At 41.2% G+C, this 27,986-nt stretch overlaps 1 protein-coding gene across 9 annotated transcripts in view; it reads left to right on the top strand.

The window, feature by feature from the left end:
• Window positions 1-27,986, top strand: part of NFIX (nuclear factor I X) — a 283,591-nt gene that overhangs the window by 17,343 nt on the left and 238,262 nt on the right. For 8 of the 9 annotated variants that reach the window (XM_073622644.1, XM_073622643.1, XM_073622649.1 and 5 more), the window contains one exon: window positions 8,683-9,060. In XM_073622644.1, coding sequence (XP_073478745.1) covers window positions 9,034-9,060 — 27 coding nt within the window. In that variant the 5' untranslated portion in view covers window positions 8,683-9,033. Of the gene's footprint in view, window positions 1-582; window positions 757-8,682; window positions 9,061-27,986 lie in introns of all 9 variants that reach the window. The other variant, XM_073622645.1, reaches the window with a different exon arrangement.

Consider the following 27,986-nt stretch of genomic DNA (forward strand, 5'->3'; position numbering starts at 1 on the left):
AAAAACTATGGCGAGATGAATAATTTTGATAAATTTCCTAAGAGACGTTATAAGTCTCTTAGAAAAGAAGAAGGCAGTTTACCCAAATTTCACTTCTAAATGGAGCAACCTGTTATGTCGATCTATCCTTATAAAAAGAAGCATTTAGTTATTTGTCTTATTAACGGGAAACTAAAATTTATTTTCAGTGATTGCATATTTAAATTATTTTTACAAACTCCCTTTTCCTTATTGTTGGTATTAATTTAAATATAGAAATTTGTAGATTAACTAATAGAGAGAGCTCTCTTTGCTTTGTACAATTTAAACAGGGTTATTTACTAAACCAGCAGAGTGTAAAATTTGGTGCAACTCTGCATAGAAACCAATCAGTTTCCAGGTTGTATTGCCAAAGCTTAATGAAACAAGCTGAGGTTAGAAGCTGATTGGCTACCGTGCACAGCTGCAGCAGATTGTGAGCGCACCCATTTTTGTAAATCTCTTGTTTTGTAAATCTCTTGTCTAAATCTAACAAAAATATGGGTGCAATACTTTTCCATTTCCTTTCTTTTTTTACCTAGTGATTCACATTTCCTGTTTTAGGCCTCATGCACATGGGCAAGAATGGTCAAGCATTCCCATAGACACACTCCTAAACCTTGTGGACAGCCTTCCCAGAAGAGTTGAAGCTGTTATAGCTGCAAAGGATGGGCCAACTCAATATTGAACCCTATGGACTAAGACTGGGATGCAATTAAAGTTCATGTGCATGTAAAGGCAAGTGTCACAATACTATTGGTAATATAGTGTAGTCAATACCTTTGTAATATGGATCAGAGTTGCCAGCTCCATCTCTGCATCTATATAGGAGCCTATGAGCATAACTTATGTAAGTATGCATATGTGCGTGAATGTATTCCAATGGGCAAAATAAATTCATATTCTGACAGTAGAATGCATTACGCTCAATACCATTCACACATACATATGCAACAGTAGAGCCATTTTTCTGCCAAGCTTGGGCAGAAAAAAGCCAGCATATTTGGGGTATAAATTCATACGCCCATGTGTATAAAGCCTTAGGGTAGCAAGGCTCACTCATTATACTGTATCTATAAAGCAGCAGTGTTGTCACACTAGAACATGAAGTGTGTTGGAACTACACCTTCTCCTCTCCTCAGTTTATACCACAGAAGTAGGTGTTCTATTATTCATGAAGGTGAACCGGTCGGGGCTTATAACACTGGGGTGTGCACAGGACACAGGACAGCACTGGATTTCTGGCAGGGTCAATGGGTATTTTTTTGCACTTGTCATGGATATACATCAAAACACTTTCAATGATATATTAAACAGACCAAAAAAGAGGAAATAAGATAAATCAATTGCTAATGTTTACCTATGCTCTTACAACTGTTGATAAGAGGCCAGCCACATGATAGTGCCTTGTTATCATAGACTTGTGAGAAGGAGGTGTTCAGTACAGCTTTGGTGTCCAAGCTCCTGCTTTTGCATTTCTGAAAAAAGTTCCTGAGAAAAGATTTCTGAAACTGTATGGTGGTGGTATAATTCTGTAGCATGTACATAAAAAACAAAATATTAGGTTTAAGTGAATTAACCTTTTAAAAAAGGACAAAGAATCAAGGCTAAGTCATCAGCAGCATTAAAGGAGAAGTCCATCTTGAGCTCATTTGGCTGGGCTTCTCCTATGGGTCACAGGAGTGCAATTTGTTTTGCACTCCTGTGACCCGTTTTCAGCAGAGAGCGGTCTGAAGTCCACTCTATGCTGACATCACCAAGATCAGTCCAGGCACGGCGTCATCCCGACTTCAGCAGTCTGGATCCGCCAGGCACTGATGACTGAGACACTGAGACTAATGCCTGTCTCAGCCTCGCAGCATACCTTTGAGACGCTGAGACGACCGCTCCCTGCCCCTGCACAGCTCAGCGCTGAGCATGGAGGAGCAGAGCAGAAGAGCTGCTGATTGACAGTCAGCAGCTCTCCTCTAGGAGATCTGTGAGAACCGAGCCATCAGCGATGTTTGATCGCTCGGTTCTCAGTGAAGAGGCGACGGGGGACAGATGCAGCATCGGTCTGATGCTGCATCCACCTAGGTAAGTATGACTGGGGAAAAAACACAAACTCGTACTTCTCTTTTAATGCTATATGTCACCTAGAGTACTAGCGACACTCTGTGATAGCTTGGTAGCAGTAGTGTCACTTAAAGCAGAGGTCCGCCCACCACTGCTAACATTAAAGGCCAGCAGCAGCACATACTGCAGCTGCTGACTTTTACCAATCAGACACTTACCTGTCCTGGAGTCCAGCGATGTCAGCATCGCAGCTGATGTTTCCATCAGCTTTCAGGTGCTGCCGCCTCCATTGCGAGTAAGGGAACCCGGCAGTGTAGCCCTAAGGCTTCACGCCAGGAACCCTACTGCATATGCGCGAGGGTCCGCTTCTCTCTCCTACTGGCCCGGCGGCCAGGGAAGAAGGAGGGAGGAGGAGGGAGCCCCAGCGATGATGCAAATACCCACGGCTGAGGCTCCCGTAAGTGGGAACAGGATACCTGTGAAAGTACAACGAGCGGAAGTTCCACTTTTGGGTGGAACCCCGCTTTAAGCCCCATATACACGATCAGAAATTTGTACGAAAAATACCGCTTTCGGAGCGATCGTACAATAATCTGATCGTTAGTACAGAGCTTTTGCGTGCCAATCATGACAGTTCATCCGATTTTATCCGTTCGGACATGCACGAAAAATGTTTCCGTACGATGCCAGATCGTACGATTTTCATTTAATCAGTACAGTTGTCGTGCAATACACATTACATCACTTCAGAATTTTGATTCCGTCGTACAATAATTTTCGTGACGATCGTTCGCCCAATAATCTTATCGTGTGCACCAGGCATTAGTGACTTAAAGCAGTGGGTTATTTTAAATAGATTCTTCGGCATTTAAAAAAAAAATAAGATTCAGCAGCTACATGTCGAGTGGGTACCTGTCAAAACAGGTATCCGCTCCCCCTCTCCATAAAAACAGAAGAGGAGGGGGGCATAAAGTGTAACTTCCCCTCTAGGGTGAAGTTCCAGTTTGTCGAGGCATCGTAAAAAAATGCAGTCCATCTCTGCAATACAAGCACATTTTCATTTAAAGACCTTGCAAGCACTGAAAACGCCTGATAATCTGTCAAAAATGCACTCAGTTCTTAAAGCCGAGTTCCGCCCGCCCCTTTAAAAATTAAAAATTATCAGCTGAACATATTGTAGCTGCTGACTTTTAACATTAGGACACTTACCTGTCCTGGAGTCCAGCGATTTCAGCACTGTAGCTGATGTTTCCATCGGCTGGTTGGGTGCTGCCACCGCCATTGCGGGTAAGGGAACCTGGCAGTGTAGTCTTTCAACTTCATGACCGGGTCTCTACTGCGCATGCGTGACGCACGCTGTGCTGTCTCACTGGCATGGCTGAAGGAGAGGGAGGTGGAGGGGGACCGAGCTGCTTGCTTAATTCACCGCTGCCCGGTCTCCCGGAAGCGGGGACAGGGTACCTGCAAAAAACAGGTATCCGCTCCGCCCTCCCTTCCAAAAGGTGCCAACTGTGGCACTGGAGGGCGGGAGGAATCAGATAAGAAGAAGTTCCACTTTTGGGTGGAGCTCCGCTTTAAGCCCTGTTGTTGGCTGACAACACGCAACATATTTGTGAACTGAGTGGTGTCAATCCTCACAGTTTTCTTTGCTAATATACTCCCACTTTCAAATCTCGACAACATTAAGGCTAATCATTCTGTAGTCAATGATTCGAACTAAGAGGGGTTAAATAGGCTGTTTGAGATAACACCGGAAGTGTGCACAGGCCACAGGACAATTTTGACAATTTCTACAGGTATTTTTTGGACTTATAAATAGATATGCTTTAAATAGTCTCTTTACCCACCAAAAGGGAGCAAATAAGAGAAGATCATTATTAAGGCTTACATAAACATTAACCGGTTTATGCCAGCTCAATGCGGGAACCAGAGCGATTAGAGTGCTGGTTTCCGCATCGCATGTCTCTCGCAGGCAGTTCACACTGCCCTTTGCGAACTTCTGCAGGTATCAATAGAAAGTTAATGACACCCACAGATCAGTTCGCAGATCGCAGTGCGAACTGTGAATTCAGACAGGAATCGGATCGCACGGGTGTGATCACCTGTGCGATCCGATTCTGGTGTGGACAAATAAAAGGGTCCTGCACAATTTTGGTCCGAATGTGATGCGAATTCAGCCCTACAATCTGTAGGGCTGAATTCGCATCACACAGATATCACATGTGATCCCCACAGTGGTGTGGTGCGAATCAAATGCGATGTCTGGCACTAAAGGATAAGTTCAGGGTGTAACATGTAACATGTTACCCAAGAGCACCTGCCCAACCCCCTGCTCTCCCACTGTGACAGTGGGCGGGGGATCTTCTCCCCTCATCCGCTGTCACAATTTAAAAAGGGCACGGGCATTCGGTGCTCCGCCCACACGGCGTGTCATTGATTCACAGAGTTCTGTGAATGAATGAATAAATGAATGAATGAACTACAACTAGCGTCTGCCATTGAGGCAGACAACTGGTAGTTCTCAATGAACTGTAAGGGGCCCTGATGAGTGATCTTGTAGTTCATTGATCTTCCTGCTCTCCAGTAACTGCCCATAGGAGGGGTACAGGCAGACAGCTATACTGAGAGTATGCAGGAGCCTGGCATAGCACCTGTGTTCTCCAGGAAATAAAAGATAAAATGCAAATTTTTTTACCTGTAAGGTAAGGTGAACTTATCATTTATTGCGGCGGTTCCCGTGTACGCTTCTTCACTTTATGTAGTTCTCAGGATAACAAAACATCATCCATATTATAATAAAGACTAGTAATGCATGATTCTACAGGGAGGATGTTTATTTAGCTAATGAGAACATGAAGCAGCTTCTTCTGTGGGTTCCTCCAGCCATATTGATAACCACATATTGAATGGATATTGGCTTTCTTGGCTCCTCTGTAATTCTTGGGAAGACTTGAAAGATCGTAATTCTGTAGACACCTTTTCTAGATAGTAGAGCTAGTATAGCTATTATGGTGGTGTAGCACTGAGAGAATGGTACTGGTAGCCGAATAGTACAAGTAGAAATCAGCTATGGCCAAGTTTGTCACAGTAGTACATGCCTGAGTGAGGCCCAGGGGTCAATATAGCCCTTGCTGAGGTTTTTCTATTGAAAGAGAAAAATTGAATACCTTGCCCACGTTAAGGCTGAAGTGGATTCGAAAAGTACAAGGGAGTCTAGTTGTAGAAGCTGAAAGTCCCTGGGGTGTTTTCTTAACACTTAGTGATACACCGACCTGGAACAAATAGCAGGTCAGTAGATGGGTCAAGTGTCCTAAGTGCACATTTGTTCCATATCAGTAACTCACTGAGCAGTTAAGCCTAAGAATGAGGGTGACAAACAGGATATTAGCAACTTCTTAAATGGCCATATTTTAATCACAACAGGCTTGCTTTAAGGGAAAAATGTGTGAGATGCAGGGAAACCAGGGGAAGGAACTTTCTGTATCTATTTTAAGCGTCTTCATCTGGGTATTTCTAGAGCAGTCTAGGGCAGAGATCATCACACGTCTAGATCAAAGGTCAACTCATGTTCTGCCTGCTCAGGACCTCATGTCTGGCTCTGTGTAATTAAAGTGTTGCACAGACTACAAAAAAGATTACACGTAGAAATAAAATGAAGCAATAAAGGAAGATGGTTGAGAAAGAATGGATGATGTGGTTGGAAGTTAGAGAGAAATCAGGAATATGTCCTTCCCCTCCTCTCCTTTGCCTGACTCCAAAGTTATTTCTGAAAAGTCAGTCTTATATCTAAAGTATAGAATGTTCATAAACTGGTGTATATTTTTTTTATGAATGAGTGAATGTATAATCTTTTAAGGAGTTTATTACATCAGATTATATTTAAAATGGGAATGGTTTATGGGGGGCAATAGTTTCTGTCCAATAGAACATTGTTTCCTAAACTTCAATTTGTCATTTACCTCTGTCAAAACCTTTGCAGCATCTTAGGCCCCCTTCAACCAAATGGTGGCCATCTGCACACAGATACCAACATCTTGTTACATAAATGTGAATAAGATGGGTAAAAGATGGCTTCAGCTTCTGTTTTCCACCTGTAGAGAACTCCTCAGATGCGTTTTGCCCTTTTTGGGCTTAATCATAGAGGCCTCTAAGATTAAGCCCTAAAAAAGACCAAACGCATCTGAGGAGTTCACTACAGATCGAGAACAGCAGCTGAAGCCATATTTTACCCATCTCATTCACATTTATGCAATACAGAGTCGGTCTCTGTGTGCAGATGGCCACCATTTTGTTGAAGTTTGCTAGAGCCATACAAACCAATCCTGTCTGTCTTGCACCAGTCTATTCACATGCTGATCCAACTGACACAGTCTTGGGGGGCATTTGAGCGATACTATTTTCATTATCTTAGGCCACCTGTTTTAATAAAGAGAACTACACCCTCCAAACAATTTACACAGCAATTATCCTGTTAGCACGTTGTATACTCCAGAATGTCCATAGGACTACATGCTGTCACTCAAGGCTCCTAATGGTATCAGCAATTAGTAGATGTGTCTAGAGTAAGTAAACTGTAAAGCCAAAGGTTGGTGGACAACTGACTATCACACCTATATGAGCTTGTTGGACATCCTATTCCAAAACCATGGACATTAAAGAATAATACCAGGCATTGTATATTGGACCAATGTAACTATGTATATAACATACCTGGCTAATGCCCCTAGAAGCTGGAAACCACTGAAGTAGACACACCTACTTCAGTTGTCTCCACTTGCTACCAAGTCCAGTGCTGAGCAGCAGGTCTGATGCATTGTGAACACAGGAGGTTGAAACTTAGCATGGGCAAAGTTCAGGGAATGCTTTGCATCTTCTGAATGAATGCAAAGCCTTGTCTGATAGGAAGAGGTGGAGAGCTTGACTTCACTGCCTGCCTCTCCACCTCATTCAGTCAGGAAACGCTTTGCATTCATTCAAGCCAGGCACTCAGCATGGGACCCAGAAGCACATGGAAATCACTGAAGTAGCAGTGTAGTAGTGGTGTTTACTTCAGTAATTTCCAGCTTTCAGGGGCATCATCTAGGTATGTTATATTGGTCCAAGCTGAGCCAATGTAACTCTGTAAAAATATACCATGCCTGGAATACATTTTTTAATGTGAACTTGTCCCCTCGATATGTATAACAAGCTTCACTCTTCTGGGAAGAAATTCCACAAGATATTGAAGTGGAAATGTGCCCTTTTTCAGTGAACAGAGCATTTGTGAGGTCAGGTACTGAGGTAATATAAACACACTTGTCTAACAATCAATGTTCCAATTTACCCTAAAGGTATTCAATAGACTTGATGTCGAAGCTTTGTGCAGGCCACATGAGGTTCTGCAGTCCACAGTAAAATAATTAAACCATGTTATTGTGGATACCAATACTAAAAGTGAAAAATCCTTAGCTGCACATCACTACAAAAACCTGGGTGTGAAAAGTGAAAACAGCCTCAGCCCAGGCTCCATCAAAGCCACCCCCCCCTCCAAACGCGTTTCACCCCGCTCATAGGGCTTCATCAGTGGAATAAAGATTCCATAAACAGAGGCTATTTTCACTTTTCATACACTGGGCAAGCTCTGTCATCGCCTGCACTCCCAGTGGTTTATCAGAAGAGAACTTGTTGGAGCTTCAAGCAGTGCCCACAGTTCAGTATTGGATCATCTTGTCTTTATGGAGCTGGCTTTGTACACAGGGGCATTGTCATGCTGGACTATAAAAGGCCTTCCCCAAACTGGTGGCAAATAGTTAGGGCACACCAATGTGTAAAATGCCTTTTCATGCTGTAACATTAACAATACCCTTACTGGAAATACCTGAAATCAATAATATAAAAGGGTGTCCACATATGTTTTCCCATACAGTGTATATCTTTCCAATGCATTTCTTCTCAGATATTCTGAGCCCTGCAGTGTGCCACCCAAGGGAGGGCAAATATTACCAGTAATACACAACTCATGTCTTGGGAACAATACTTTAGTAGAAAATCACTACCACTTCCTTCTTCTTCTTGAAATTGAAACTCCAAGTAGAGATCAAAAAAAAATCATAAATTAATGCATTTGTTACAAAATAATTAAATGTGCTTTTGAAATGTCTGAATTTGTCTTGATGTAAGCCTCCTGTAATACCCTGTTCAGCAGACTGGGTGCTGGGGCCAGCACTAACAGCCAATCAGGCTTTGCTGCATCAGACATGTGCTAAAATCCTGTTGTGCTCTTCTAATAAAAAAAAGATGCCAACATGACATGTTTTCTACGGAGACTTGTCTTCCACACCATCCAACCCATTGGTGCGTCAGTAGAATAAATTGATCATTCAATAGTCCATTTGTTCCATCAGAAGTCCTCATGTACCTTTGGCCAGGTGCTGCCAGTCTTTCTTTCTCTTAAATGTGTTCTATTTTTGTTATAATCTCCATTCAACCAAATCTAGCTGTCTCTTTGATTCATGCATGTCTCTTTTCAGTCTCTTTTCCAAATCAGGCTGTCTCTCTTTTTTTATTAATGCAAGATTTATTTTTTTTTTCAGTTGATTTTCAAAACTTTCACTGAACTTTTACTTTCAGAGTCATACGGCGATTACGACAAAGAGACATTCAAGGAGAGAGACGGCCAGGAGAGCTTATGCAAAAAAGATATTCCCACACAGACGAGAGAGACCAAGCAAGAGAATCCAGCTAAAATATAAATGTGGGAAATAATCCACGTAGCCTGAGAAACGTGTGCGGAAACAGAGGAAGATATCCAGAGAAACAACAAAGTTTTAGAGAAAGCCAGACCCAGAGTTTGTGAGGCGTCCAGAGCAAGAGAGATTGACGGAAGAAAGATACATTCAGACAAAATGAAACAGTCGTAGACTGCAGCAAGAGAGTCAGAAAACCCGAGAGACAACAAGGAAGTGTGACGGTGCCAGAGAGATGTACTCACCATACTGCCTGACTCAGGTACTATCTTGTGATTCCTGTCATTGTGTGTAGTGCCGGGCTGAACAACGGCAAATTTTGTACATCTTTAACCTTAATTTTCAGGAATTCGTTCTATCAAGCTCATCTGTTTTATTCTGAATAAAGATGAAAAGTGCACAGACCCCTATCAAACATATTTAAAGTGTACGTGTAGCCCCAATTTTATTTTTTATTTTTTTAGTTATGGATAGAGCAGGGTATAGTTAAAACCTTAGCAGTTTATTTTTTTGCTATCTGTATCTTGTTAGGGAGATCTCCCTTCACTTCCTGTCCTGAGGATGCAATAGGAAGTGAGAGGAAACCCCTCCAAAGTGATGATAAATTCTCTCACTTCCTCATGTTCTATTGACATGTGTAACATTTTGAATTCCCCATCACTTTGACAATGGCCACTAGGACAAAAAAGAGGGTGAATCTACCTAACACCAAATAAAAAATAAAAAATCTTCCTATTATGACTTGCTTCTTAACTCCAGCCAAAAAAAAAAAAAAAAAGTTTAGACTATACATGCACTTCCAAGCTCTAATTTCATTCTTTAAAGCCCAACTCTGGGATTTACAAAATAACTACTCTTGTAGTGGGGCCCCACATTGCAAGGCTTAATTGCTAGTTGAAGCGGTTGTAAACCGCCGCTGGCAAGAAAAAAAAAAAAAACACCTGAAAGACAATGGCATAAAGTGCTAGTATGCATTGAAAACTATCACATTATGAAATACCTACCTTAGAACGAAGCCCTCCCGCAGTGCGCTGTCACTTTTGAGAGGGCTGACATCCTCCCCCGGTCTTTCTTCTAGTTTAGCGTGCTCCGGTTGTGTGATTGGCTGGAGCCGCGATGATGTCACTCGGTTCCGGCACGTAGCTCTAAAGTTCCGGAAAGGTATGCCGGACCTTCAGAGCGCATGCGCCGGTGATGTCACTGGCTGCATCCATGGTGAATATCTCCTAAACGGTGCATGTTTAGGAGATATTCATTTTACCTACGGGTAAGCCTTATTACTAGGCATACCTGTAGGTAAAAATCACAAAGCGGGCTTTACTAACGCTTTAACTGTTGAGTAAGATGAATAAGCTGAAAAGGTGTGGTACCTAACTTGTTCCTCGCTCCTGCAGGCTCCCTCCATCTGTCTGACTGGTTCCTCCTCTATAAGGTGTTCCAGCCCATAGTTGCATGATGATGTCATCAAGTACAATGCAGGGCCAATAGCCCTGCATTGTACATGAGGATGGAGCAGAGGAGAGCACCGGAGCCTGACAGAATGTGTGCCCTTAATGGGTATTTAACCCTTGAGGGGGGGTCAACTGAGAGAGTCGTTTTATTGTAGCTCATTGGTTAAGGATTTAATATAGTGTTGACATTCTATTGCTCTTCAGAAAATAGTTTTACCCATATAAAAGGACCTTACCGTGAAATGTCCCTGCATTGGTCATGTAAAGACACACTATAGTGATAGTTTAGCCAGAAGCCAGTTGATCTATGAGTATGTAGAGCTTAACAAGTTGTACATGAACCCTAGGCGCACTCCTGCCTTTCAAATAAAATTCAAAATGGCGGTTTAATTTTTTTAACAAATAATACTCAAAGAAAACCTGTAACAAGGTAAACAGAAAGGCTGCCATTGCTAAGTTCTGTGTTTGAAAATTCTATTTGTCTGACTGTAATGCTTATCCTCTGGTTTCAAGACTTTAAATCACTGGCAAGAAGCAAGCTTGCAGATAAGAAGTTCTGACTCTTCTCTGACTCATAGGAACTGCATACTTGTTAATGTTCTTTGTATTAAAGCCAGCGGTTCAGTACACCAGCCAGGCAACTAAAATTTTCAAAAGGTCAGCACTGTCTTATTCATTCCTGACAGTTTTTTTGATGAAGTCCAAGTCCAGTCTTGAATTTTGAAATTTTAAAATGTCCTTTCTACATACTTTGTTTCATAAAGTCATGATGTGGGGCATCCTCCTTGGAAGCCCAGGACGACTTGATGACCAATCCTTCGAGGTGTGTCTTTGACACCCTGAGCCCACAGGAGTGAAAGAGAATGAATAATGCTGGGATGACTGAAGTAGGACCATGAAGGTGGAGGCATGGGGTAGGGCTGAAGGGTGGGGAAGCTACTGCCACTGTTTTTTTTTTATATATATATAAAGGATTTAAAAAATGGAAATGGGTTTTTAACACATGATTTTTTTAGCTATTTAAAAAATACAAAGGGCTGATTGGATATATATATATTAAGGCATGCCTAATTAAGTGTATAAATAAAAAGGAGGAGTCAAAATGCGTATCCACAGAAGAGGGTATTTAGGTTGAGTATTTGGGCTAAATAATGGCTTTTCAAAAGGGAACATCATAAATTATATCTAAAGAAGTGCTCCACTAATGCAATAAAACCTATACAATGATGTGAAAAACCTACATATTTTTGTAGATGGGTTCCTGGTGCAAACTTAATTTAGGACCCCAGTGCTGGAAAGCCACAATACTAACCAAGTAATTATCCCAGTTGGTGAACTTGGGGACCACATCTCAGGGCCTGAATCTAGCACAATGCCGAAATCTATGGCCTTGACATATGTTGTAGCATTGAGAGAATGGATACAGTCCCATTCTTCTCTATAGCTCACAAAAAAAAATAATTCTGAATTGCAAATGGCAGCTGAAGATAAAAGGCAAAGAATAAAATTGATAGAAATGCTACAAAAGACTGGCTTATGGTAGATGTTATTTTAAGCTGGCCTTGCCACATTCCTGTTTACATAGGCTAGCGCTAAAATTGGCTAAACACGGCTGTTGGGTGTAGATGCACATACAGTGCCCTTGCTGTGTCTACTTGCATTCCAACATAACGCAGTGTAAAGTAAACACTTTCTAGAGTGCTGATCTTAGTGATGCTTAATACAAATCTTCTGCGCCACGCCAAGAACGTGTACCAAGCTTGGCGTTTTGTTGCTCGTATATACAAAACCTCTAATGTGAACCAGTCACCAGGATGTGATGTATAAAAAAAAGTTCATTAGTAGGCAAAACCAGACACCCTAAGGCATTGGTACATAACACTTCTCTGGTGCAGCCTGGGAGCCCCCTCAATTTGGACAATACAGAATGCAAATGTCGACTTTCCTCCAAGCTCATGTGTGTCCCCATCCACCATGCAATTTATTGATAGGAGGTGGCTGATATTCACCTTAGTCAAAGACAACACTTGCATATGGCATGCTTCCAGGCATCAAGGACCTTCAGGGCACTCCAAAGCACAATTCTGACAAGCAGAGGGTATGTGCCAGCACCTTATTGCTAGGCTAATTGGCTAACCATAGACATAGCATCACTGTTTCAATAGAAGGGCAGTTTTATGCCAAAAGTTTCTTTATTGTACAAAATTCAATAATTTAAAAGATTATTCCCATATGAACATCACTAAAAAAAAAATCAGTCTACGGAGCTTCAATTTTTTTAAAATTTTTCCATCATATCAACCATTTTTAGTGTGTTTTTCTTTCTTAAGATAACCAAGTGATTGCGCACATTATATTATATTGTATTTTATATTTCCAGCACCCCAAAGCATCATTTTATTGATATCTGTATGGCATGTGCAATTTGCAAGCATACTGTTTTATTCAACAAAGTTGATCGTTACTGTTTATGCAAAGTTCTTGGGAATAAAAAATTGGGGTGGTTCACAAGTCTGGCAAGCCCAGTCATGTCCAAGTAGCCTTATGCCCCGTACACACGGTTGGACTTTGTTCGGACATTCCGACAACAAAATCCTAGGATTTTTTCCGACGGATGTTGGCTCAAACTTGTCTTGCATACACACGGTCACACAAAGTTGTCGGAAAATCCGATCGTTCTAAACGCGGTGACGTAAAACACGTACGTCGGGACTATAAACGGGGCAGTGGCCAATAGCTTTCATCTCTTTATTTATTCTGAGCATGCGTGGCACTTTGTCCGTCGGATTTGTGTACACACGATCGGAATTTCCGACAACGGATTTTGTTGTCGGAAAATTTTATAGCCTGCTCTCAAACTTTGTGTGTCCGATGGAAAATGTGTGATGGAGCCTACACACGGTCAGAATTTCCAACAACAAGGTCCTATCACACATTTTCCGTCGAAAAATCCGATCGTGTGTACGGGGCATTAGTGTATACACTATATCCTAAAGTCAGGTTTTATTTAATAATTTTATTGTGATGATGACTGATTTACATCCATCATAAACCATCATCTCCTGCACTGTTTAAATATATGGTTACAATTAGGAGAAAAATATATATCATGCTAATTTATAACCACATTAGAAACGATAAGTACATGCAATTCCCAATTAAATATACACAGCAAAAAAAACAAACAAAAAAACAAAAAAAAAAACAAATGCTAGGTGAGCTTATAGGCTAGTGGATTTTTTTTTTTTTTTAATGTTTATTTTCAAACCTATAAAATATAGTATTTGACAGTGTAAGCTGTAAACATATATATATGTATGTGCAGATGTATGTGTATTTGTAGTCAGAAAATTTGAAATTTGTTTAAAAAGTAACACGTAAGAATGAACTGCAATTGAAGAATTCAGTTTGCTGCTACCCTTGCCAGATGAGATGATATATAACTAGATTTCCGTAGTGTGATAAAGGAAGGTTTGGCCTTTGCAAATTCTGCAATTTTTTTATTAATTATTGACTTTTGGTCAGAGTTTGAGAGTACGGGAGATTTTGCTTCCTTTGAAATGCCGCTAGAGGAAAGGTTTTAGCCAGAAATGATCCAGGAAAAAGTGTTGTGGAAAAAACAAAAACCTATGGAATGTATGTGTGTTTACTGTCTATATATATATATACCGTATATACCGTATGCATATATATATATATATATATATATATATATATATATATATATATATATATATATATATATATTTTTTTTTTTTTTTTTTTTTTTTTTTTTGTGACATTGAGCTTTAATATTACTTTCCTTTCCACATGTTACCAATCCATTTTACAAATATAGGTAGCGAGTGCAGCTCTGAATGTACATACAGGCGAAAGACACAAATCTGTTAAACTAAAAATGCACTTAAAGGACCTGATACAGTAACTGTGGTTTAAAATCTGCAGACTCGGCTCTGCTTAACAAGAAAAAAGGTGCTATGGGGCATATTTTGTTTTTCTTTAAATCATCATTGTATGGAATTTAAGAAAAAGTCTATAACAGCAACGTAGCAATGCAATTTCAAGAAGTGTCTTATAGCCATTTTTCAGAAGCTGATAGATGCTTAACCTTTTAGAGTGTATAATTATAATTTAGGCATTAAATTGTATATGTGTATTTTATATGTGCACAGATTAATTGAAAGATGGACAACTAAATAAAAAAATAAATAGATAGATAGATAGATAGATAGATAGATAGATAGATAGATAGATAGATAGATAGATAGATAGATAGATAGATAGATAGATAGATAGATAGATAAATCAGGCATACTATACAAATGTATAAAATTCGTTTTAGTATTATGTGTCCTTTGTACTATTTGTTTTTTTTAATATGTATGTATCTATTCTATTTTACATGCATAAATTATGATTGCAAAATATATACACTTTGTCTGCCTTAAGACGATCCTTAAAAAATGATCTCTTTAAGGAAGTCTATATCACCTCTACCTAAACCCTGGAATTTTACTTTGTCCATTAAAGCAGGCCGTAGACAATTCAAAACCTAAAGAAAATTTGTGTTGACCGTCAGGTCATTCATTGTTCACATCATTAGCGTGCCAGCTGCGACAAGCGATTTTTGTGCCACAATCAAAAGCATCTGATCCAACATGCTGGATTTAAAAAAAAAAAAAAAAAACAAATGATTCGTATAGGTCATCTTCGTTTTTCGATCCACAGAATATTTGGTTTTCATATCGTCTATGGCCAGGTTAATTCATCCTCCACTATTATTACCTTTTGTATCACTTAGATTTTAACCCTCTCACAAGCAGGGCCCTCTGAAACCCTTCTGTAATGTTTAATATTGTAACTGCACCGTCTCCATACATTTTTTAATGCGCAAACTGTTGGTGCTATACAAATGCCTAATAAATAATAATAATATACTACCTATTTTAGCATAGTTTATAGAATTCAGATTGCTCTATATATATATATATATATATATATATATATATATATATATATATATATATATATATATATATATATATACATATTATGTACATATTAGGTAAACACAATTTTTTTTTCACAATCCTTCTATACAGAAATAACTGATACAACTGCTGTATAGAAATAGCAACCAATGGTAATGCAGCTGCCATTTTCCCAGCACAGGTTAAAAAATGCAAAGCTGATCTTATATGTTAATACATTTGTCTGAAGATATAAGGGCTGTCAATTCGCAAGTTATACACCCAGAAGAGTGTGCCATTTGGACCCGCCATACCTTAAGAGGCTTGGAAGACAGCAGAGGGCATGCTGGGATTGTACACACACTAGACATTGATGGTTATGACATGTCGATGAGGCAGAAGGGACTCACATAGCTCCAAATTGTTCACCTTAATTTACCTTTCCCGTGTGCAGCCTCGCTTCCTATTGCAAAAACTCCACATAGCTATCACAGTATGGTGGGAACTTGCATAGTGCTAAGCATGCTTTCTGTGCCTATACGACCATGCTCAGACCCGGTGATTGGCCACCTGGGCACTGAGCACTGCTTGATAAAAGGGCAGGAGGAATGTTGTGTCTCCCTTCGTACCTGGAAGTACTGGAATCTTTGAGGTGGCTGTAGCAGGGATCAGGGTAGTGGATGTAGATGGGGAATAAAAGGGGTATTTGGATTATTTGAGGCAGGGTGTAATTTAAGGGATAACCACACCTATAAAATTGTGGTAAATACATTTAAAGTTTTAAATGTCCTACGATAAGCATAAAAAAAATACTTGCAGCAGGAATGCTGATGAAGAACCAGCCAGCCTGCAGCATTTAGAGTCCTTAGTAGCCATACAGAAGCTCCTGACTCCCACAGGTCTTTGGTATGCAGTTCAGATATAGGGAAGCGGGGTCTGGGTTGTGCTATACATTTTTTACTATGAGACAACACCATAGGCCCAAAAAATATTATATGGGTAAAGTGATCCTATAGGGGTTTTTTTTAAACAGGCATCAAAAAACGTTCTGAAATGTCCAACCTAAATATGTATAAAATCGAATGACGCTACACACAAAATCACTAAAGTCCTAGGATTTGGTTACGATGAAATGAGTAAGGCAGTGGGAGCAAGGATCCTATGGTCCAGTTAATATACACTGAATAACAAGCCAAATAAAGGAGCCTTCAGACACATTTATAGATGTATTCAGTTCCCCCTTAAAACTCTCAAAATTTACTAAATTAAATGACCCTTTTTTCTTTTTTCTTCCGTCACTATAGGTGAGACCCCCTACAATAATTTGACAAGTGTTCTGCCTTCAGTCAGGCAGGTAGATTAAGCAGAACGCTGTCTCTTCTGCCTTTCCACTAACATTGAAATGTCTCAGTGATCATTGTTATCTTTCACACATACCAATACATCAGCATTGTAGGCCCTATGAAAAGCAAAAGAAGTCAACATTTGAGCCGTCTATAGGGACCTTAGGTGACTTCTTTTACTTTAGAACAGATTAAGTTTAGGGCAAGGTAAGGGGCAGTTTTAGGCTACTGATAACAACACAAATGGTCCCTGGTTTGTAATGCATCTCTTTAAAGCTACGTATGCATTGGCATGGTAAAAAAAAGTGGTATATTATTGTTATCACCATTCAAAGTAAGAGACATTTCCACAGACAAATAAGTCTAAAACTGTCCTTGTAAATGGCAGTCAGATGATTGGTAAAAAGGTATTATGCCTTTTGATTGTTGTGAGTAGGGTACAGGATCTATGTATAATACAATGAACTATGGGCATTCTGGTGACCCCTACATTGGTGGTCAATGGAAAGAATGCTCCACACAGACAGCTAAAAAGATCATTGATGTCCTCCTATTGGCTTTGCTAATGGGTGTTGGCATAAAAACTATGCAGGCACCATTAATCAGCTATAGATCAAGGATCCTTTAACAACCTCTGGAGGAACCCTGGTTGAGAATGGCTGATCTAATGCGTTCACAAATCTTCAATATCACAATAGACACCTAGAGCATGGGCATATGAAATAAATATAACTAATGCTACTCCTTATTTACCAGCCAATGTTATATATAGAATAAAGCATTGTTTCACTTACCTATAAAGCCCCTTTGACCTTCTCAGCTACTGAAATTTCCTTCATACAGACTTCCAAATGTACACCCTCACTTTACTGTCACACCAATACAAGACGGATTCAGACTGATTTTGAATTCTGCAGTTTTCATTAAAATAATATCCATTGATTCTCCAATGAAGGTCCTTGCTCAGGGTGACAGCACTATGTCCATGTCTCCCAACTGTGCTTCATCCTGACACATGGGCACCCGATGGAGACACAAGTGGTTGCTTCACACATTGTTCTGACATGATCCACTGTCTAAAGGCATTTTCAATATTTTGAACTCATTAGGTTTTCATTAACCCAATATCCATTAATTCTACCTCAAAGATCCTTATTTAGGGTGAAAACACTATATCCCTGTTTACCAACTGTGCTCCCTTGTTGTCACCCTTACACATGGGCTCCTGATGGAGACTACAATTGGCTCTATTAACACGCATTGTTCAAACATGGTCCACAGTTGTCACCATCAGGACACCCTCAATGATATTAACTATCAGTTCTGAAGGCAGAAGGTTTTTTACTTGAATGCATTAAGGTAAAAAAACCTTCTGGGTGCAGCCCCCCCTTATATTTACCTGAGCCCCATCTCGATCCAGCAATGTGCATGAGAGCAGTAGCTCTCCCGGGTCTCTAACTCCTCATTGGCTCACACAGCAGCTGAAGCCATTGGCTCCTGCTGCTGTCAATCACAGTCGGTGCGCAAATGAGGAGAGAGCAGGGGGCAGGCCGAACCGCGCTCAGTGTGTGAATGGACAATGTCTATTCACAGGAGCTCAGCTCAGGAGCTAGCCTGCTTGAGTGTCCCCATATCAAGAGGCTTACTATTGGGGTAACTCGGCAGGGAAGAGGAGCCAAGATCGCTGGTGGGCGACAAAAAAAAAGATGAGGATCGGGGCTGCAAAATCCATATAGATAAATCTGAAGCTCCACAAGTCGGTGGTGGTAGATTATTGACGCGTTTCGCAGATATTTTGAAATCTGCTTCATCAGAAGACATACCCAAAAGGGAATATATATGATGCCATACACAGGGGAAAACTATAGGGGATATAAAAACAACCACAAAATGGGGTTCCATCCAAAATGTATGGGATCCTTAATTGGTGTATTCGTTTTCTGACACTTTTGTATGTTGTGATAGAATCCAAAGTCAGGGAAAAAAAATCGAAACCTTCACAAGTCGGTGGTGGTAGATTATTGATGCGTTTTGCAGATATTCTGAAATCTGCTTCATCAGAAGACATACCCAAAGGGAAAATATATGATGCCATAAACTGGCTATCCTGGGGCAAACTATAGGGGATATAAAGACAACCGCAAAATGGGGTTCCATCCAAAAAGTATGGGATCCTTAATTGGTGTATTTGTTTTCTGCCACTTTTGTATGTGGTGATAGCAGAATCCAAAGTCAGGGGAAAAAGAAAACAACACATCATCATTCTCTTTGGAGAAGAGACGCTTGAGAAGGGATATGATTTCAATATACAAATACCACACTGGTGACCCCACAATAGGGATAAAACTTTTTTGCAGAAGGGAGTTTAACAAGACTCGTGGCCACTCATTAAAATTAGAAGAAAAGAGTTTTAAGCTTAGACTACGTAGAGGGTTCTTTACTATAAGAGCGGCAAGGATGTTGAATTTCCTTTCCAAAGGCGGTGGTCTCAGTGGGGAGCATCGATAGTTTCAAGAAACTATTAGGTAAGCACCTGAACGACAGCAACATACAGGGATATACAATCTAATACTGACATATAATCACACACAGGTTGGAATTAATGGACTTGTGTCTTTTTTCAACCTCGCCTACTATGTAACATCAGTGGGGGGCTTCTTCTAAATTATATCTGGGAATAAAAAATCTATTCAACAGATGTACCCCTATAACCCCCAAAGGGGATCATATGTGACTGTCAGAACCAAAAACCTAGTAAGAACAGTCTTCTTGCCAGAAGCCTCCTGACCTTTCAAGAAAAAGGAACCCCCCAACTACGTGGTCAATGCGATGTGGACTATCAGGGGCTGGTGCTTGGAAGAGAGAAAGTTGCTGCAGGAGGTAAGCAGCGCTGTAACAAAGGATAGAAAAGGTGAAAGCAAGTATATTATGAAAAATAATTGCTTGTGATGCACAATGCTTGAGCAAACCAAATGTCAATTAGAATGTTTTTTACATTATTATAAAAATAAAGAGCCAAGTATAAGGGATTATTGTGGTGCTAAAAATACAACAATACAAAGTTATAAAAGTAATTGAGTTTATTGAAATTGATTAAAAATACAATTCATAGGGGGTAGAATGAATAGAGGAGCGTAAGCAAATCTGTACAACCAATAGGTAGAGGTAGGATAAGGTGTCCCTACTAGTTTCTACTACTACTTCACATTTATTATAAAAATGAAGAGCCAAGTATAAGGGATTATTGCGGTGCTAAAAGTACAACAATACAAAGTTATAAAAGTAACTGAGTTTATTACAATTGATTACAAATACAATTCATAGGGGGTACAATGAATAGAGGAGCGTAAGCAAATCTGTACAACCATTAGGTAGAGGTAGGTGAAGGTGTCCCTACTAGTTTCTACTACCACATTACATTATTATTATTACACGTACTTATATAGCGCCGTCAATTTACGCAGCGATTTACGTATATTTTGTACATTCATATCAGTCCCTGCTCTCGCATTAAGAAAACGCACATATATCTTTTCTCTGAAAAAAAGAAGCTTCAGTTTATTACACAGGACCTTTCAAAGTCTTTTGTGTGTGAGATAGGGAGGAGGGGGGGGGGGCCCTGTTTAGATTTTGCATGAGGGTTTTGTGGCTTTTAGTTCAGGGTCTGGCGAGTAGGATGCATACTTGAGTTCATACGGTGTAGTTATGGATACTACTTATTAATGTAGATACTCATTATTAGCAGAGAGTGCTCCATATTACTGGAGGGGCTCGGGGACTGTTATATGTGTTGGAATGCATGTTCTACTCCAACACTGGCCATATGGAAAAAGTAGTAAGAGTACGACTCCAACTCTCCTCCCAGCTCCGCTCTCCTCCCTTTCTCTTTTCCCCCCTTTTTTTTCTCTCAGTCCCTCCTTGTCTTTCCTGCCCTCCTCTCTTTTCCCTATCCTTCCCCGTCTCTTCCCCCCTTTTTCTCCACCCCCAACACTTTCTCTCCCTCTCCCCATTGCGTCCCCCCCCCCCCCACCCTCCTCCTCCTTCCCCTCCCGTCTCAGTCTGTGTATGTTTGGACAGGGTCCTAGGCTCTACTCCTGACCTTGCGTTACCTCATCATGTGATCCTGAGCTACGTTTGGTTTATATGGCAATAATGAGCAGTCGGGGCAAACAAAACGACAACACCATATTATTTAACTCCCCCCGTGCCAAAGCAGCGCACCGGACAAACGCAGCAACAGATGTGAGGGACGGAGCTGCAGGAAAGGATACAGAGCCGCCGAAAAAAAAAGAAAAAAGAAAATGCTGAACAAGGGAATGTGCGATGATAGAATCACGGCGCGGGATCATTTCACGTCTATCGTTCTGCCAAGTTGTATAACATTAGGCAATTATGTGTAATTGATAGGAATAAAGAGCACAGGTCTGTAAAAAAATTGAAAGGAGGGGGGGGGTGGGGATACAAGAGCTTGCAATCAGCGACGCTAATTTTGCTGAAATTCTTTCAATGCAATAAACTAAAAAAAGCCTATATAACGAAACGTATAAAGTCTGACAAAGGGGGTCTTAAGGCCGCACGATACGAAAATCTGAAAGTAAAACTTCGTCCGACGAACGATCTGCTGATTTTCGGATCGTTAGTACGGTGCTTTCGACAGCCGATTTCCGATTTTTCGGCCGACAAAAAGCTGGATGTGCAGACTATAACATTTTTATCGGATGTGAACTCAACGTCCGATTTTCGTTTATTGAGTACGGTTTTCGTACGAAAAAATCGCAAGAGCAAGACTACGCATGCTCAGAAACGAAAGAATGCATACAAAACTATTCAACATTATGGGGGTTATTCACGAAAGGCAAACTCACTTTGCACTACAAGTGCAAACTACAATTAGATCTGAAATGAGGGGAAGCTCTGCTGATTTTATCATCCAATCATGTGCAAGCTAAAATGCTGTTTTTTATTTTACCTTGCATGTCCCCCTCGGATCTACAGTGACTGTACTTCCAAGTGCACTTTCAGTGCAATTTCAAGTGGATTTGCCTTTCGTAAATAACCCCCTCAACGTCACTTCTGAAGTTGTATTCTGTCGCGCGAAAATTTTCGTATTGTGAGTGACCTCTTCACTTTTGACATGAGACTAGCATGCAACAAAAAATGGACGAACGATCGTCCGAAAATCTGATTGTGTGTACGAGGCTTTAGCTATCCCAAAAGCTTACGTTTTTAACAACTTAAAGGGGAACTTCACCCTAAAGGGGGAGTTCCGCTTTACTTCTGGGCATTTTGTATGGGGGGGGGACGGGTACCTAGTTTTGGTAGGTAGCTGCTCCCATTTCAGGTCGGATCGCCACATTCCAAGTGAACTTGGTGTTGAGTTCTTCACTTTAAAGTTGAGTTCCAGCCTTTAAAAAAAAAACACATGGTGGTTGCATCTTGCATAATACATTCCAGCATATTTAGTAAATGAACTCTTTTTTTGTTAGTTAGTTGTGGAAATTAATCACTGTCGCCTCACAAGTAAGCGAGCTCCCATCTTCAGTGTGGGCATCTGAAGCCCACTCATAGCTCCTTCCGGGATACCCGATCTCGGGCATTGCGCACACAGCGGACTTGTATTGCGGAGGCTGACCATTGACTCCTGGAATTGATGACACAAATATCTCAGGAGCCAACGGGTGGCTGGATATGACGTACCTCGCAGCGGCGAGGTACAGCGGAAGTCAACCTGCGTAACGGGCAAAACAGGTAATAAGGTCTGAAAAAAAAAAAAACATTCTAATGATGCATGGCAATGTGATCAGCAACACGAGGGGCGAACTTCAAAAATCGGGTGGAACTCCGCTTTAAAGAGGAATTCCACCCAAAAGTGGAGCTTCTGCTCATCTGATTCCTCCCCCCCTCCGGTGCCACAATTGGCACCTTTGGGGGGTTTAGAAGGTATCCTTTCCCACTTCCGGGAGCCTCAGCCACGGCTATTGACGTCTTGGCTGGGGCTCCCTCCTCCTCCCTCCTTCCTTCCCTGTCGCCGGGCCAGTAGGAGAGAGGAGCGAGGCCCCGCTCATGCGCAGTAGGGTTCCTGGCGTGAAGCCGAAAGGCTACACTGCCGGGTTCCCTTACCCGCAATGGCAGCGGCAGCACCCGATAGCTGATGGAAACAGCTGCGGTGCCGACATCGTTGGACTCCAGGACAGGTAAGTGTCCTATTATTAAAAGCCAGCAGCTGCAGTATGTGTAGCTGCTGGTTTTTATGCTTATTTTTTGGGGGGCGGACCTCCGCTTTAAGGTCATCACAGAGGACAAGGGGGGGACAAAGGGGCACTTTTTACATCAGGAGAAAGGGAGATTTCATCTTCAAATACGGAAAGGTTTCTTCACAGTAAGAGCTGGGAAAATGTGGAATAGACTTCCTCCAGAGGTGGTTCTGTCCAGCTCAAAAAAAAAGGCCTGGATTCTTTCCTAAATGTACATAATATAACTGGATACTAACATTTATAGGTAAAGTTTATCCAGGGAATATCCAATTGCCTCTTGGGGGATCAGGAAGGAATTATTTCCCCTGCTGGAGCAAATTGGATCCTGCTGGGATTTTTTGCCTTCCTCTGGATCAACTGTGGGTATGGGATTAAATATATATATATAAATATATATATATATATATATATATATATATATATATATACTGTAAAAAAGTTTTTGTTTTGTTTTTCCCTTTTATTGGTTGAACTAGATGGACTTTTTTCAACCAGACTAACTATGTACATAGTTACATAGTACATAGATACATAGTTAGTAAGGTTGAATAAAGACACCAGTCCATCCAGTTCAACCTGAGTGAGTACACACTCACATCAGTCCCTACCCTCAAGGAGCCCACAATCCAAGGTCCCCAACTCATATTCATATACTAGGGCCAATTTTTGGACAGAAGCCAATTAACCTACCATATATAGCGCCGCTAATTCTACTAGAAGTTTGTCCCCCCCCCCAACCCGCAACCTCTTGGTACACGTCTCAGGTCTCATAAGGCTGTAGGACCATCCACAGCGCAGCAAGGCTCGCACTTGCGCAGTTGGAAGCTGGCTGTGAAGCAGGGTTGCCAACCGCCAGTAAATTTACTGACCGTTTGTAAAAATCTGTGTTTTCTTTTACAACTGCCAGTAAATATCAGGGGCTGATTATTTCATGCTGTGTTGACTTTTTAAGTGTAAATCAAGCTAATTACTTTGTTGTAGGTATTGTCAGTGTTTCCATATCATGTTTATACTGTTCAAATATTCAATAGGAGTTTGGTAATTTCCCAGGTTGCCAGTAAAAAAATGTGCTCCGCCAGTAAATGTTCCATGTTTTTACAGTAAAAATTGCTGCGGGAGGTTGGCAACCCTGCTGTGCAGTCGTAAGCAGTCACAGCCGGCTTCCCAAAGGAAATAGGCTGGCGCCGGGGACCTGAAGTCCCACAAAAAACTAGCCCGATTGAGAACAGCGCTGCATCCTTGGACAGGTAGGCGCCCTTTTATTAAAAGTCAGCAGCTACAGTATTTGAAGCTGTTGACTTTTAATTTTTTGCAAACAGGCTGAAGATCTTCTTTAAAGCGGTTGTATTGTCCGCTTGGTGATTTTTACCTACCGGTAAGCCTATAATAAGTCTTACATGTAGGTAAACAGAATATCTCCTAAACCTGCAAGGTTTAGGCGATATTGTCCGTGCATGTCAGCGGCGCATGGGCTCTGCAGGTCCAGCTTTCCGGAACAATGCGCTGGAGTGACATCATCGCGGCTCCAGCCACAATGCCAGAGCCACCAATCCCAGAAAAACCGCGGAGGGAACATGTCAGCTCCCTCAGTGGTCTTGCAGGTTTTTTTTTTTTTTTTTTCAGCGGTTTACTACCGCTTTAAGTTAGACAGGAAGTGACCACAAAAAGGTTGCAGAAGATGCAACAAAAAGCGAAAGCAACTTTTTACACAGTGAGCGCTTTAACTAAATGTCTATAAAGTAGATGTAAACCTTAACAGTATGACTTTTCGTTTTCTAAAACATTGTGCATCATAAACGACTGCCATAGTTCTTTTCTCATAAAACACTGTTTTTTGAATTGCAGTGCTGCTGATCTCTGCCGGTCTTTTCAGCCACTTCCTGTCTACTTGCACTGTTCATTTGCTTTAAAATTAATTTTATTAAAAATGTCACACAGTGACATTTCATTAAGCTCTATTGGCTGTCCCACTATTTATTGCAGTGGATTGCCTTGCACTGTGCTGAAAAAAAGTACTATATGCCATCCTTTTTTCAGTGCATACTACCACAACAGGTTGGTGTGGACCAGCCAGCTAGGAGCCGTGGCATTTTGAATTTTTTTTAATGTATTACAGGTACTCTTATAGCTGTCAACTTACACAACGCCTTACACATACATTATATTGTCAAAAGTATTGGGACGCCTGCCTTTACGCGCACATGAAATTTAATGACATCCCAGTCTTAGTCTGTAGGGTTCAATATTAAGTTGGCCCACCCTTTGCAGCTATAACAGCTTCAACTCTTCTGGGAAGGCTGTCCACAAGGTTTAGAAGTGTGTCTATGGGAATGTTTGACCATTCTTCCAGAAGCGCATTTGTGAGGTCAGGCACTGATGTTGGACAAGAAGGCCTGGCTTGCAGTCTCCGCTCTAATTCATCCCAAGGGTGTTCTATTGGGTTGAGGTCAGGACTCTGTGGAGGCCAGTTAAGTTCCTCCACCTCAACTCCAGCTCGAACCCCAATAATATTGATCCAACTCAATATTGAACCCTACAGACTAAGACTGGGATGCCATTAAAGTTCATGTGCGTGTAAAGGCAGGCATCCCAATACTTTTGACAATATAGTGTATATTGTATATGGACATCAGTCCCTGCCCTCTAGGAGCTTACAATCTAAAGTTCCTAACTCACACAATAGGGCCAATTTAGACAGGAGACAATTTACCTACCAGCATGTCCTTGGAGGGTGGGAGGAAAACCAGAACACCCAGAGGAAACCCACATAAGCACAGAGAGAACATGCAAACTCTGTGCAGGTAGTGCCATGGTTGGGGTTTGACATGAAGACCCTACTGTTGCTAGGAGGAATTGCTAACCACTTAGCAACTGTGTTTGCTTGCCTTGTGGGGTAACTATTTTGCAATAGCTTCCCAACGCAGTTCTACCTCAACTGGTGTGAATCTACCCCCAAAACACCTTCTAAAATGACACTGTCATGGTAAGATTTTAGTGATTGGGTTTAGATTCTATTTTAAAGTGCAACTAAAGTCTGAAAAAAAACTGTGAGCAGGCAGTTTCTTATTGCTGAGTAGATATACAATGTTAAATAAACCTGACTTCTTGCTCACAGTCTTCTGTAGAATGTACACTGAACCTGCGCATGCGTCACTCAGTTTACATTCTGCTACAGTGCTTATGTACCGGGGGGGTGGGGACTGCTGTCCTACAAATGTGCAGGAGTGATGTCCTCCTGTGCCAGCCAATCACCAATCAAGATAGCTGAAAACCAGGGCCTGGTGGAAGAAGCCAGCGAGAAGATGCCGCTGCTGGTGAGGGACCTCACGGTCATTGGACTGTTGAAGTAGAGGTAAGTATTTTGAATGTTACATAGTTAGTCTGGTTGAAAAAAAGACACAAGTCCATCCAGTTTCACCAATAAAAGGAAAAAAAAATAAAATTTAAACAAATATCCTTAAAAAAATAATAATACAATCCTATAAACACAATCCTATACCCCCAGTTGATCCAGAGGAAGGCAAAAAAAAACAGCAAAGCATGACCCAATTTGCCCCAACAGGGGAAAAAAAAAATCTTCCTGATCCCCCAAGAGGCAATTAGATATTCTCTGGATCAACTTTACCTATAAATGTTAGTATCCAGTTATATTATGTAGATTTAAGAAATAATCCAGGCTTTATTTTAAAAACAATCTACTAAGCTGGCCAGAACCAGCTCTTGAGGGAGTCTATTCCACATTTCACAGCTCTTATGCCGCGTACACACGAGCGGACTTTATGGCAGACTTTGCCCGGCGGACGGGATTTCGTCGGACAATTCGATCGTGTGTGGGCTCCAGCGGACTTTGTTTGCTCAAAAGTTGGACGGACTTAGATTTGAAACATGTTTTAAATCTATCCGTCGAACTCGAGTCTGGTCGAAAAGTCCGCTCGTCTGTATGCTAATCCGACGGACAAAAAGCCACGCTAGGGCAGCTATTGGCTACTGGCTATGAACTTCCTTATTTTAGTCCGGTCGTACGTCATCACGTACGAATTCGACAGACTTTGGTGGATTGTGTGTAGGCAAGTCCGTTCATTCAGAAAGTCCATCGTAAAGTACGTCAAAAAGTCCGCCGGGCAAAGTCTGCCGTAAAGTCCGACCGTGTGTACGCGGCATTACTGTGAAGAAACCTTTCTGTATTTGGAGATTAAATCTCTTTTCCTCCAGACGTAAAGAGCGCCCCCTTGTCCTCTGTGATGAATAACTCAACACTAAGTTCACTATATGGACCACTTATGTATTTATACATGTTGATCATATCCCCCCTTAATCTCCTCTTCTCAAGAGGGAATAAATCCAGTTCCTCTAATCTTTCCTCATAGCTTAGCTCTCCATGCCTCTTATCAGTTTGGTTGCCCTTCTCTGCACTTTCTCCAGATCCCCAATATAATTTAGTTCCAGTTTTAATAGGGGTCTATATATACTTTCCCTCTAAGGTTCCTTACACTTTTGCCCCCACCCCCCTGTGCAGACGTAGCCTGCCAAATCACTGTAATTGCCTAGATCTCTCATCTGAGACCATGGGCATTGTTACATTCCTTAGCTGGCTTCCTGAACTGATGCCCACACATGGCCCGCAACATGGCCCCGTTCTAAAGCCCCATACACACGATCAGATTTTCTGCTGATTTTTTCCTTCAGATTGACCAAAACCATATAATATGAGGTCAAACCTTAGGAGTTTCAATTTGTATGTAATCAGGCAGGTCCTTGCACTACATGGTTTTGGTAAATCTGAAGACAAAAATCAGCAGAAAATCTGATGTGTGTACGCGGCGTATGAGTATGTGGACAGATCATCTCCTATATATCTACCAGCCCCTCAGAACTCTATGGGCCCAAACTGTGCAGTCTTTGGATCAAGAATCTGGATGAAGGATGTAAACAATGCCGCAGGCCTCAGAGTGAGATCTAGGTATGTACAGTGATTTGAGGATCGGGGATGGGCCACTCCTGCTTAGGAGGCAAAAGGTTAAGGAAACTACGTAGGATTTTTTGACTAAGGGTGACTAAAGCTGATATCCAGCCCTAATTCTGCACATCCTTAGAGGCAGCAACCATTGTGGTCAGCACCAGGATTAATTTCTTTGGAACAATCTTTGCCCTGTTCAGGCGTATTTGATAC

This window comes from Aquarana catesbeiana, linkage group LG03, assembly GCF_042186555.1.
Source record: "Aquarana catesbeiana isolate 2022-GZ linkage group LG03, ASM4218655v1, whole genome shotgun sequence".
Taxonomy (NCBI): domain Eukaryota; kingdom Metazoa; phylum Chordata; class Amphibia; order Anura; family Ranidae; genus Aquarana; species Aquarana catesbeiana.